This window comes from Crotalus tigris, unplaced genomic scaffold (genome assembly GCF_016545835.1).
Source record: "Crotalus tigris isolate CLP2741 ecotype Arizona unplaced genomic scaffold, ASM1654583v1 scf7180000019364.2947544272:3078424, whole genome shotgun sequence".
In the NCBI taxonomy this organism is placed as follows: domain Eukaryota; kingdom Metazoa; phylum Chordata; class Lepidosauria; order Squamata; family Viperidae; genus Crotalus; species Crotalus tigris.
In genome coordinates, this window is record NW_024097500.1 from 1579259 (window position 1) to 1592503 (window position 13245).

Below are 13245 nucleotides of genomic sequence, written 5' to 3' on the forward strand. Positions count from 1 at the left end.
GGGACGGAGGCTGGTGAAGAGAAAGCTCTGCCAGTGGGGAAGAGGAAGAATCCCAACCCAGATTGTCCTGGTCTTTATGGAGTTATTGTTTTAAGCAGTTGCCAACTTTGTGGCAGTTAAATCCATTGCTGTTCTTAGTTGTTTTTTAAATCGGAATCCCCAGTTCTGTTTTTGAGGGGGGAGAAAATAATTTGTAATGGCAACTGCTCTACAGTGCCGTGGCCTAGCAAACCCCTTCCCCCTTCTGAGCTGGCTGAGGGGGGGAGGAAGGGGCTGCTCCAGCCTAGAGCATTTTGGAAGGAGGCCTATTGCAAGGATTAGAGTATCCGGATCACTGTTTCATCTGCGGGGTCCAGAGAGAGTCCTGCTTCTGGATCCTCGGCTCACCTGCCAAACCCACAACTTCATTTCTGCACGTTTGGGGAAAGAGGCCACCTGTTGAATGACTGCCGACTGAACACCTGCACCAAAACAGATGCTTCCCACCCACCCTTGATGCAGAGCCCCATCCGCGCAGGCTTGCTGGGCTCTCCACCACCGGCCGTGCTCCCTCCAAGGTAGCAGCAATGGACAGCCAGGCACCCGGCGCCCGGCCTCCCGACCCTCCATCTGCTCGCCAGCCCTTGGGGCACCTATGGGCCGGAGACCCAAAGCGGCCTCGCCAGCCAATCAAGACCGAGGCTCCTTAAAGGACTCTAGTCGCCCGGCCCGCTCTTCTGCCCCTGGAGCCGGGAAGGAGAGACGGCGCAGGAAGAGGCATCTTGCAATGCCGGGCGGCTTCCTGTTCCTCTTTTCCCTCCGGACTGGCGAAGGGCGCCTTGGCGGCTTGGCGGGGCCGCGGGAGAGCGCGAGGTAGCCCGAGGAGGGGCGGGGGTCTCCCGGCCGCCAGCCAGGCGCGGTTCGGGGGCTTAGAGGCTGGACGGGGCGGGAGAGCCGCCCGTCTGCCTGCCGGGCGGCGATGGGCTTCGGGCTGGCGCTCGGCTGCCCCGAGGGCCACAGCGCCCTGCTGCAGCTGCAGGAGTCGGAGGTGCGCCTGCTGGAGGGGCTGCGCAAGTGGATGGGGCAGCGGGCCAAGAGCGACCGGGAGTACGCGGCGCTCCTGCACCAGATGCACAGCCTGGCCGGCAAGCGGGAGGGCGGCCGGCAACCCCGCCTCGCAGGCCAGATCGGCCAGGTAGGCAGCCCCCCCCCCGGGGGGGTGGAATCTCGGCTTGCCTCGGCCGGCGCCTCCCCGATCCGTCCGCTCCGGGCTCCTCGCGGGGAGAGCGGCCTTGGGCGCGTCCGAAATGCGCGCGGAAGTGCGCGGCTCTTGGGTGGCTCAAGAGAGCGGCAGACAAGTTACAAAGCGCAGCCGAGGCCTTTTGCGCTTCTCCCCTGGGGCCCTTACCTTTGCAGGGCCGTTTCAGAGAGACCGGGCAAGGTCGCCCCTTCTAAAAGAGCCGGTGGCTCCAGCTGGAGTCAGGTTGATTTGACGATCAAAATGCTTTTAAAAAACCCATAGTTGGGACTGACCAAACTGCCGCAGAAGAGAGAGAGAGCCCGCTGGTTTGGGGGGTCTTTCCCTCTGCCATCAGGGGGTCAGTTAAGGGGAGAGCCGGCAGGCCTTCCTTCAGCTGTCCTGCCTCCACTTGGTACAAACTGGTTGCAAAGCCTGAGGTGCCCTTCCTCAGAAAGATCTTTCCGCAACCAGCTTAAACTGGCACCCCCACAAGTCCCCTCATGGAATTAGGCCAGATTTTGCCGGCTTCTGGTCACCCTCTCTTTTGCAGTGCTGGTGGTCCCTGGTGACCCAGACTGAGGCGCTGAGCCAAGCTCTCGAACGCCACGCGGAAGCCCTGGTGGCTGGACCCCTGGACACGCTGGCTCTGCTCATCCAAGACAAGCAGCAGCTGCACCGGTGCTACAGCGAACAGTGGCAACAAATGAACCAGGATTTCATCCGGGTACAGCAATTTGGCTGAGCCCTCCTGGTACCAACAGGATCTTGGGGAAAGGGCCAGGAAAGGGGGGGGGGAATCCACTGGGGCTGACAGCCCTTCTCAGCTGCCTTCTTGGCTTTTCCAGACCACCCAGCAAGAGCCCGAGCGCCTGAGAGCCCAGTACCGCAGCCACATCCGAGAGTGTGCGCAGGCAAAGCGCAAATACCAGGAGGCCAGCAAAGGTGAGTCCTTCGCCAGGGGCAGAATGGGGGCAATCCTTTCTCATCCCACATCCTGCTCTCTGAACAGCCAAGCAGATGTCTCCAAAGAAATCCTAGCTGTGATGCTGCCTCTTGGGACAGACAGAGATCATGCCAGATGGTGGTAGTGTTTGTCAGTGATTGGTTAGGACAGGGGTAGGCAACCTTGGCTCCTTTATGACTCGTGGACTTCGACTCCCAGAATTCCTGAGCCTGCCACGCTGAGGGGAAAGGGAGAGGATTCCAAGCTGAGCCGTGCTGGCTCAGGAATTCTGGGAGTTGAAGTCCACGAGTCATAAAAGAGCCTACCGCTGGACTCTAATCCTACTTCCACTTCTGTGGCTCTGTCCTCAGACAAGGAACGTGAGAAGGCCAAGGACAGATATGTCCGCAGCCTCTGGAAGCTCTACTCCCTGCACAACCAGTATGTGCTGGCCCTGCGAGCTGCGGAAGTGCAGCACAGCCTTCACTACGAGCAGATCCTGCCCGGCCTTCTCCAGTCCCTGCACGGTCTTCTGCAGGAGATGACCCAGATCACGTAAGAGCAGCAGTTGACCCTGGATGGGCTTGTGCCGAGGGCGATTCAGACCGGATTGCCCGGTTCCCTTCAGGAGGGAAGATGAAACAAAACTAGGCAGCGGGGAGAGCAGGGAGAGTGGGCACTGTTGGGGTACAGTTAGCGAAGCCCTTTTTTCTTACCTCACGCCTTCATTCCTTTGGCTTAGTATTTCATTCTTGTTGTCTGTGCTCTGTACAATCCTGCTGGCTTCAGAGAGGGAAGCACAGGTACATGTGTGAATGCTGAGTTTGTACCAACAGGAAGGCAACCTTACAAGAATATGCCAGCATCACAAGCCTGGTACAGGAGGAGATGGTGGCTGTGCACCAGGCCATGGTCAGGGCCATTGACCGCATCCAGCCAGACACTGACTACGATGAGTTCCTCCCCCCTTGCAGGTATGGTCTGCTGAGGGTTTATCTCCTGGAGAGCAAGGGGCCGGTGGCTTTTCGTTCTCAGGCTGGCTGGGGTCTCTCTCTCTCTCTCTCTCTCTCTCTCTCTCTCTCTCTCTCCAGGTGTGAGCAGGAGATGCCAGGCCTGGTGACCTTTGATAGGAGTTTGCTAGAGGAGGCTGAGACGGAGGTCCTGCAAGAGGGGCAGCTCCAGCTGAATGAACTCACCCTGGAAAGCCTGCAACACACGTGTGTAGGGGAAGGCAGGGCCCTCCGGGAAGAAGGCTGCCCCTGGGTGAGGTGGTGATCCAGCCCACCTGCACGGGCACTGCTGAGGCCGGGGGTGGGGGGGGGGGAGGAATGGAAGAAGAGAGACCAGCCTGTACCAACTGGCCACCCTGGAAGCTGAGCCTGGGCTCACAGAACTCCGTATGGGGCTGTCCTCTGTGCGTAAGACAGGAAACCCCCTTCTCTGTTTTGCAGGCTGACCTCCCTGGAGGAGGAACTGATCGGCGCCACAGAGAGCGCTGACGGCCATCGCAAGCGTGTCCAGATGCTGGAAGCTGAAATCCAGAACGATGAGATGGCAGGAAGTCCAGGAAAAGGGTGAGCCTGTGCCACTGAAGCAGGAACTTCCAGAGGTTGCCCAATTGCCACTCTGGCTGCTTCACTGTTGTCCAGACGGAAGGTGGAGATCCTGAAGGGCCAGAAGATGAGGCCAAGGAAGAGCAACAAGCTCACTTCTGCATGCTTGCCATTAGAATAGCCCTTAGTTTCCGTTTCTCCCTTTGTGAGGTTGTGTGAAAGGCACCTTGCGGCTCTCCGTCCCAGAGGCCAGAAGATGGGGCAACAGCACAACTCCCTGCCACTCATTCTACAGCTCCAAAGCCTTTCCCCACCCTCTCTTTTCTCTGCCTGATGTCCCACAACATCACACCCCTGCCCCTATGAAGTAGGAGGCGTGGGGGCGGGTTCAGGGTGGTCCTGGAAGGCTACTCACTCATTCCCATATTCTCTTCATGCAGCGAGTAATCTAAGAGAAATGTTCCTCTTGCACAGAGAAGCTTTTATTTTTCTCTTCTTAATTGCCCACCCGGAGGAAGCCACGTGCTGGATGCGAATATGTCTTGTGCCAGAGATCTCCTACCTCTCTGGAGGGTTGAGCGCTCCCTTGATCTTCTGCCACAGATGTGCTGCCCTTGGCAAAGCATCCTTTTCCGTGCATGCTGACTTATCCTTGGGTGCTCCATCCAATGCACCTCTTTCTCTTCCGTAGCATCCTCCTCCTGGGAAAGCAGAAGTCCCTGCATGAAGCTTGCCACCTTTTCCATCTTGCTCTGGGCACTCAAGAAAAACTCAAGGCCCAAAGGGATTTGCTGCAACAGAAGCTGGATGAGTTGGGATCCCGGGACCCTCCACCTGTCCCTGATCTGCAGGGCGACAGGCAGTCCCTCTCTTCCGGGGTGGGTATAAGCAGTGCCCTGCCACGTCACAGCAAGGCAAGGTGGTAGCAAAGCATGCTTGAATGGCCCCAGGCTGCCTCAGGGCAACTTGACCATTGTGCTGATCGGGGAGACAGGAGGGGCACAAGCAACGGGCTTGGTCCAGTCACTCCTTTTTCTTCACCCTGCCTCTTGGATGGGCTGAACTCCAAGCCTTGGCAGGCTGCTCTGCGGTGGTCTCTGACATAGTGCGGAGCTTGGCTCTCTTGGCTCACACCAAGTTCACCCTCTGCCCTCCTTCTCTGGCAGGAGCAGGACTCTGAGCGAGATTGGAGCCGAACGCCGCCAGCTTTGGAGGCCCTGAAGAATCACATCTCAGGCATTTTTCGTCCACGTATCTCTGTGAGTGACCATCCTTGCTTGACGCTTCTCACTGCCTCCCTGCCCAGCTGGATTTCCTGACCAGTTAGGCAAAGCCCAAACATTTGCTCTTAAAATATGCTGGATGAGGAATGGGCAAAACTGGCATTTATTCAGAAGTAGCACATTTTTTTTCTAGCTTTGTTTTTGGGATAAAATAATTAAAAACGTCTTACTGCCACCATCCCAAAATTGAAGCTTAACATTCTTAAAATAATGTAACGTGTGAAAGTGCCTGGACAGGGTGCTTCACAAGCAGAGGTGGGGGGGGGGGGAGAGGCAGCTAAAAACGTGAGAGGAGGAGGAGGAGGAGGAAAGAAGGAACAAGAAGCAGGAGAGTCCTGAGTCGAGATCAACAGGTCCATAATTAAAAGAAAAGGATTTCGGTCTGAGCAAAGTACGAAGGTAGCTAGGCTGATTCTGGACCTGTTGGCTTTTCATAAGGAACGGAAAGTGGCGTAATTGCAGCAACGTCAGTTGGGCAGAGCTGAGGGATCTACAGGCATTTCTTATGGTCAGAAAAAAAGAGGAAATCAGAAGAAGAAATTCAGCAGAGAGGCAGTGAAGTTGAGCAATCTAAAGCCAAACCAGAGTTGGTTTCTCAGAGGAAATGGAGAGCAGCCATTTATCCATTAGAAAAATAGGCCCTTTGCCAGTCACCAGTCACTGACAGAAACACCACAAGGGAACATCTTCCTGTCTACAGTTTTGCACTTCGGGTTTTCTTCTGGCCTTCTGAAGGAAGAGTCGGGCCTTGAGTGCCCTTTGTTGTCACAATCAGAATGCACAATCTCTGCACACTTTTCCTCCAAGAGAGAGAGAGAGAGAGAGAGAGAGAGATACTAATCAGATAGTCCTCAGTTAACTGTAATTGAGACTGGCAACTCTATTGCTAAGTGAGGTGGTCATAAAATCATGTAGCTGCACTGACTTCCGGTGGTAGCTCTGGCAATGGTCGTTAAAGAAATTGTGCCTTAAGCATGATATGATGCGGCTGTGACTTGCAACCTCCTGCCAGCTTCCCCATCAACTTTGCTTGTCAGAAGCTGGCTGTGAAGGTTGCCATGGTGATCATGTGACTCCAGGATGCTACAACCATTATTATTGCATGTCGATTGCCAAATTGTGACTGCATGGCTGCAGGGTCACTGCAGTAGCACTGCAACTTTGAGGATTGGTGGTAAGTCTCCTTGCCCAGCACCGCTGCAATCGGTCACTCAACGAGTGGTCACTAAAGGAGAACTGCCTGTAGTGGATGATTGTTCAGCTTGTCCTGTTTCTCTTGCATTTCTTTCTCCTCCCCAAAGGCCAGCTGTACTGTCCTTTTCCCCTCCTGCCTTCTCCAAGTTCTCCTTGCTTTCTTATTTGCCCGGAAGGGATCTGCCCGTCCTCTCCTGGTGCCGGAAGTGGCTCTTCCCATGCAGGGAGACGAGCGAGGAAAGTGCCTTGAACTTCTGTCTCTTCCACAGCTGCCACCCTCTCTGCCACAGCTCCCAGAGGTGCAGAAGCCCCTTGGGCAGCAGGCCTGGTACCATGGTGCCATTCCCCGCGTGGAGGTGCAGAAGCTTCTGCAGACCAATGGTGACTTCTTGGTGCGTGAAAGCCAAGGCAAACAGGAGTATGTCCTCTCGGTGCTGTGGGATGGGCAACCACGCCACCTTATCTTGCAGGCTGCTGATGTGAGTGCTCGGGGGAACAGTGGGAGGCTACACCCTGTGCCAGGGCAGCAGTGGGAGGCTACACCCTGTGCCAGGGGCAGGCAACCTTGGCTCTTTTATGACTCGTGGACTTCAACTCTCAGAATTCCTGAGTCAGCCATGCTGGCTCAGGAATTCTGAGAGTTGAAGTCCACGAATCATAAAAGAGCCAAGGTTGCCTACCCCTGCCTGTGCAAACAAGTCAAGCATGTTGCATTCACCGTTGCTCATTGGGAACAAGCCTTTTACTCCAGTACTGGCTGTCGTTTCTGGCCTTTTGTAGGAAAGTCCTAGGGGCCTTGATTGAGCAGAACAGATCCCCAAGGAGTCCAGAATCTTGTGCATGAGATTGCCAGTGAACACACCAAAGCTGAGTTTCAGTGCTGCCCTTTGACATCAGAGTACCCATACAGAATTTGGCAGGTGGTGGGCCTGAAGACTGATGCAAGCGGAGTGGATGGCAAAGGAGTAGATAGCATGGAGTCATCTGCCTGGTAGTTCCCTGGGCTGGAGTTCTGCTCAAAGAAATTTGAGCCACAGGCTCCACCAGTTCAACTCTGGTGTATTCTAGAAGAAAGTTATCTCTGTGCGAAGGATGGCGTTCCCTGTTCTCTACATTGAGTTTCAGCTGATATGATCTTGGGCCAGCTATGTACTGTGACCTTGTATATAGTTTATGTATCGATAGAAGCCACAGTTCTTGGCCTTCTCCAAGAGTGAAGTTAGCAGGAGGGAAATTCTTTGTAAGAGATCTAGTGTGGAATACAGTTCTGCCACCAGCTGACTTGGGAGGCTGTAGGTTGGTACGAGAATCCTATTCTGTTTAGGAAAATGTAGAAGAGGACGTAATGGCGTAGAAGGGGAAGTGACTTCCCCCACAAAATGTAGCCTTCCAGAGTAATGGTGGGGTGCTCTTTCCCCCAGAATCTGTACCGCTTGGAGAGTGAGGCTTTCCCCACCATTCCGCTGCTGGTTGACCATTTCCTCAAATCCAGGCAGCCCATCACGAAGAAAAGTGGCATTGTGCTGGTCAAGCCCATCCCCAAGGTAGGAACCTGATGGTGGTGGTGGAGAGGGTGCTGGAGAGTGTCTGGGGGGAAATGACGGGCTGCTCTTCCCCCAGGACAAGTGGGTGTTGGACCATGAAGACGTTGTGCTGGGCCAGCGCATTGGGCAGGTGAGTGATGCCTCAGCCAAGCAACCCCTCTGAATAGAGGAAGCACCTGGCTGATCTGTTGTGCCCTCATCCATGCCCAGAACTTTCCTTTTAGAGCAATAGGTTATTTCACAAACTTGCGTTGCCCTCCCGCCTCATTGAAAAGGAAGCCATCCACTTCTGGATGTGCTCCTTGTCCAGTCTTTCACTGAAAGGGCAGATGGTCAGCAGGCCCTGCTCTGGATCCCCCGGGCTCTGTGTTCACTGCTGCACAAGTTCACCCTACAGTTTTGTTGGCCTTTGCATTATTTTCCTTTGAGTTCTTGGCTCCCAGCCTTTAGGGATGGACCTGACTCTGGAATCACACTGTTTCTCTAGAAGGTTTTTTTTTGGCCTTACAAAGGAGCTAAAAGACCTTTTTGTGGATTAGGGGAAGGGCTTATTTAGCTGATAGTTCTGCACGAAGACCTGTTTTAAATAATGAATATGATCTCAGTTCTGTTCCAGGGATTGATTAAAATGTATTGCTGTGTTGGTTTAATGTTGTTTACTGAGTCCTGAGTTCATTTCATTGAATTGATTTCCAATTACTGTTTTTTTATTCTGCTGCAATCTTGTGTTAGTGGCGGGTGTTTCTTTCTGAAAGGTGAGTTGTGAAAGGCACTTAACAATAGTTGTTCTTCAGAAGTTTAAGAACTTGCTTGTTCTGCCAGAATGCAGCAAATTTCAAGCTCCCTTTTCCAGCCTTTGGCTACTCCTTGCCATGCTGAAGGAGGGGCTGCTGCTACATGGTCTCGGCCCTTATTCCACAGGGCAATTTTGGAGAGGTCTTCAGTGGATTCTTGCGTGGCAGTAACACTCCAGTGGCCGTGAAATCCTGCCGTGAAACGCTTCCAAATGAGCTGAAGATCAGGTTTCTACAGGAGGCTGGGTACGTATGGCTCTTTGTTAGCTGAGGCCTTCAGCCAATCATCGCAGCACAGAAACCAAGACCACATTCAGGATCTCCTTTTCAATAGAAGGCGAGGGAATGCATAGCTCCTTCCCTGGCCGTCCAGTGACTGCTCTTTCCCAGCTTATAGGCAGATTCTTTGGGAGTTTCCCTGAGGGAGGCATTCGGAGCTTCTGCCTGCTCTGGCAGATCAGCAGAGAGCCTGGAGAGCCTGCCTTGGTGGCACAGTGCTTAGAACGCAGCACTGCAGGCTATGTCTGCTGACTGCTGGCTGCCAGCAGCTTGGCAGTTCGATCTTGACCGGCTCAAGGTTGACTCAGCCTTCCATCCTTCCGAGGTCGGTAAAATAAGGACGCAGATTGTTGGGGGCAATATACTGACTCTGTAAACTGCTTAGAGAGGGCTGTAAAGCACTAAGTGCAATAGTCTAAGTGCTATTGCTATTGCTTTGCCGTCTCATGGCATATCTGCGTTTGATACTGGGAGCTCCTCTTTTCTGAGCATTTGAGAGGAGGCAGCAGGCACAGCTCAAGTAAGCTGGCTATAAAGACTTCGGTGTTGTTTTTGCAAGTCTTTCTTAACCAGAGATATTGAAGAAGGGGATTAGATTACAGAAATCTTGGCAACATTTACTGTACCATCCAGTTTATCCCAATCCTCTTGCTAACCACCCACCGATACATGGAGGGGTGCTAGCAATTCTTCTGATGAAGCACATGCAGATCTTCTGCACTGTGTATTTTGCAACGGCCATCCACTTTCCCAGGCTCTGAGAAGCCCATTATGGCCTGCTCCTTCCAGCTGTGTCTATTCTCCCTATAGGATCCTGAAGCAGTATAGCCATCCTAATATTGTCCGGCTCATTGGAGTTTGTACTCAGAAGCAGCCAATCTACATTGTCATGGAGCTTGTAAAGGGTAAGTCTGGCCTTTTGCTCCACTTGCTTTCTTGAAACTTGGAGCCCGGATTCTACCCTCCACCAACATTTCCAGGAAGTAGTTGCGGAGGCCAGGGCTGGCCATTATGTTGGCTTAAGAATGTTCTCTCTACCTACCTTGATAGCGGCTACTTCATGAATGTCCAGGTGCCCCTCCTCTTTTCTCTGCTGCTCACCTGAAACCCCCTGGTCCCCAGGGAGGTCTGCTGAGGAACGGCTGAACTAGATTTCATGACTTGGGATGCTCCTGTCCCCAAGGAATACTGACCTAAGGTGGGGAGAGTAGCAGGCCTGAGCCTCTGCCTTCTCCCTCCCCAGGGGGTGACTTCCTAACCTTCTTGCGCAATGAGAGGGCTCGGCTCACAGTCAAGGAGCTCCTGAAGATGATGGAGAATGCTGCCGCAGGGATGGAATACCTGGCCAGCAAGCGCTGCATCCACCGGTAAGTCTACTCAGCCCAACCTGCAGCCAGGTCAGGAGGGCTTTGTGGTAGGTTTAGCTGAGTCCTTCTTAATGCTTCTGCCTGGGCATGTCAGCTGGCCCTTTCCAATCTCTCCCGTGTCCGAGGCTGCTGATTGCTGCGATCAGAGTGCAGGGTTATGCTGAGCGAGACTTGATCAAGTCAGCTGCCCTGTGCCCTGGTGAAAAAGCCAGGGGACCCTCTCTTTGAAGGGGCAGAGAAATAGCGAGATGGCCATTTGCAGAGGCTGCTGGAAAAGTACCTGACCACAACTAGACTTGAGCATGACCCAGGCGCTGATATGCAGGTTCTGAGGTTTGGCTTGATAAAAAATACAGGAAACCAGAAGTCGCCTTCAAGAGTTACGTGTTTATTCAGCTGAACAAAGACGGGATTCTCTAAAAAGAGAAAAGCCCCAAATATCGAAAAAGACATTTTTATATCTACTTTAATTACATAAGCAATTCACCCAGCAAAGCTGACACACATAAGATAAAGACGTCGCCCTGTAAGGCTGGCACACTGTAGATGAAAAAGGAAGAAAGCAGAAGTAGCGAACACGTTCCCTTTTGGGTGGTCTGGGTGTTTCCTAAGGCACTGTAGGTTACCGGGTGGGTTAGGATATTGGCTGTTTCCTTTGCTGTCCTTTCATGACCTTGCATTCATGGGTCTGCAAGTGGTCAGAGAGAGCGGGGCCATCTGCACGTATTCACCATTGCTACTGTCCCCTAAGTCTGGGTCAATGGCGCCTCCGAGCAAATGCCTGACTGGTATCTGTGATTCTGCTGCTTTCCAGAGATCTGGCAGCACGGAATTGTCTGGTGACGGAAAATAATACTCTGAAAATCAGTGATTTTGGGATGTCACGGGAACAAGTAGATGGCGTTTATTCCTCCTCGAGCGGAATGAAACAAATCCCTGTGAAGTGGACAGCTCCAGAGGCACTCCATTACGGTACATAGTTCCGAGGCTCTGGCCCTGCAAATGCCATAGTCCAGGCCTGCTGCAGAGCTTCGGCTGGGTTGTTTTAAGCCGCTACCGTGGATATTGAGCTTCTTGCAACTGCCTTGTCCAATCCCTGCCAGAAAGACTGAAGATTTTGGGCAGCCTCCATGCTTTCAGCTCATGCCTGCTACTCTCCCCACCTTAGGTCGGTATTCCTCAGAAAGTGATGTCTGGAGCTTTGGGGTCCTGCTGTGGGAAGCTTTCAGCCTGGGAGCCACACCATATGCCAATATGAACAACCAGCAGACCCGTGAAGCTGTGGAGAAGGGTGAGTCCCAAAAGGATTTTATGGGGCAGCAGGAGGCACAGAGTAGCAAAGTCCATGCAGTCATGTGGCAAATGATTCTGAAGAGGGTTGGGAACTGCTTGGCTGCTGTGTACCTGGGGACGAGACTTGAGACCTAAGTAGGAAGCTAGAGGGTCGGAAGTGACAGGGGTAAATGTCACGGCCAAGCCATGGGGGTTCAGCAATTAGTTCAGGAAGATATTAAGTGAGCTGTGAAAAGGTGGCTGTTTCTTGTTAGACGTCCCTTCCATAACCTGGTTGCCACTTTTTCCAGGTATTCGTCTGAGTGCTCCAGCCCAGTGTCCCGAAGATGTGTACCAGCTCATGTTAAAATGTTGGGAATACGAGCCACAGAAACGACCCAGCTTCAGTAGCATGCTCCAAGACCTGATTGTGATTCAGAAGAAGCAGTGGTGAGAACGCTAATCTCAGGTGGTCTGCATGGACACTTCTCAAATCCTATGCTGTGCTGACATCGCAGACCATGGCATTTTACTCCCAGCATATACAGACCGTCTCCAATCAGGTCACCTGCCTGCTTGTGGCCAGAAGAAACCTAAAGCTTCGGTCTTTGAAGTCATCTTTTCTCTAAAGTTGAAAATAATAATTATAATGTCCAGATTATATTCTCAAAAATGCATGCTTAATTGAAAGCAAGTTCCAATCTTCACCTCAAATAAAATAGACGATGCAAAGCTATAGAAAAAGGAATTTAAGGAGTAAGAGGCTTCGTATTTTATAAACCCTTCCCTGTGATGGGGTGGAGGTAGGTTTTAATGTTTCATTTGAAACTAAACCATGACACTTCATTATGGCTATAGAAGCACCACCTTATACCAGAAACAAAGCAAGGGATACTTATCCAAAACTTGCCACAATATTCACCATTTACAGCCCTGATATAGCAGCATCTGTTCAGATCCACATGATATGCACAATCCAGGATTTAAAGGAGGCCAGAGCATTCGCCCAATGAAACAGATCAACCAAACCATCAGAGTTTCTAGGAAAGCAGCAGCATGGCTTGTCTTTATAGCTACCAAACAAAGCCTCTGGAAGAATCCGGAATTAGCATCAGTAATTTATTGGCATGACCTTCCTTCCTTAAACTGCTATGGCCAGTAACAACAGGCCACCCCAAAGTGGTCCAGGCCCAGGGATCAATTCTTGCAGGAGAACCAGGTGCTGGTCCTGCTCTCCCTTCTACGAACATCACCACAGCCCTGGGGATGTGTATCTGCTGCTTCTCCATCGTGAATCATAAATCCATGCTTGCCTCTTTTTGTCTCTCCCATCTTTGAAGTTATTTAATGTGCCAGTTCAGATGGCCAATGTTTTGGTCATTAATAAGCCAATTTTAGGGCTTCAATAGTTTCAACAACTCATCCAGTTCGCCCCCGGCCGGCGCTTTGCGTTCAACTGAGAGCAGGGCGCCCGGAGCCTCCCTCAACAGCCCGCAGAGCCCCTCGGCAAGAAGAGGCTCTGGGAGGAGACTCACCGCGGCTGCTTCGGGCCTTTGACAGGAATGGCGAGGAGCGGAGCCCTTGTCTGGGCAGCTGGGCCCCCCACCCTCAGGCCACACCGGGGACGACCGAGCGGCCCTGGGTGCCAAGCCGGGGAGCCTGCCCGTGGGGACCCCCAGCGCCCCAGGCCCGTCTTGCGGCGGGCGTTGGAGGAATGAGGCGGCACCCCACCTGCCTCTGAGGCGTTTCGGGCCCGGGCCCGGCTCGGCCTCGCCGGAGGAGGAGGAGGAGGAGGCG

The 13245-nt window shown here is 52.9% G+C and overlaps 1 protein-coding gene across 3 annotated transcripts; it reads left to right on the forward strand.

The window, feature by feature from the left end:
• Positions 1–210: 210 nt before the first annotated feature.
• Positions 211–12196, forward strand: FES (FES proto-oncogene, tyrosine kinase). Of its 3 annotated transcripts, none has more exons than XM_039362023.1 (18): positions 211–1174; positions 1770–1943; positions 2065–2161; positions 2534–2717; positions 2999–3136; positions 3254–3379; positions 3614–3736; positions 4407–4593; positions 4882–4974; positions 6462–6584; positions 7614–7736; positions 7813–7866; positions 8658–8776; positions 9620–9714; positions 10053–10176; positions 10991–11148; positions 11345–11467; positions 11760–12196. In XM_039362023.1, exons 1-18 carry the CDS (start codon positions 959–961, stop codon positions 11900–11902), a joined length of 2400 nt encoding a protein of 799 aa, XP_039217957.1. In that variant the 5' UTR covers positions 211–958; the 3' UTR covers positions 11903–12196. The 3 variants fall into 3 exon arrangements, with proteins under 3 accessions (XP_039217957.1, XP_039217956.1, XP_039217955.1); XM_039362022.1 differs by having other exon boundaries at positions 212–1174; positions 4888–4974; positions 6462–6671; XM_039362021.1 differs by having other exon boundaries at positions 525–1174; positions 6462–6671.
• The last annotated feature ends 1049 nt before the right edge of the window (positions 12197–13245 follow it).

Excerpts from the sequence above, each read along its gene's own strand:
- FES (XM_039362021.1), top strand. The coding sequence starts at position 959 with ATGGGCTTCGGGCTGGCGCTCGGCTGCCCCGAGGGCCACAGCGCCCTG. Across the intron at positions 8,777-9,619 it reads AGGTTTCTACAGGAGGCTGG|GATCCTGAAGCAGTATAGCC; the intron begins GTACGTATGGCT and ends TTCTCCCTATAG. Across the intron at positions 11,468-11,759 it reads CCGTGAAGCTGTGGAGAAGG|GTATTCGTCTGAGTGCTCCA; the intron begins GTGAGTCCCAAA and ends CACTTTTTCCAG.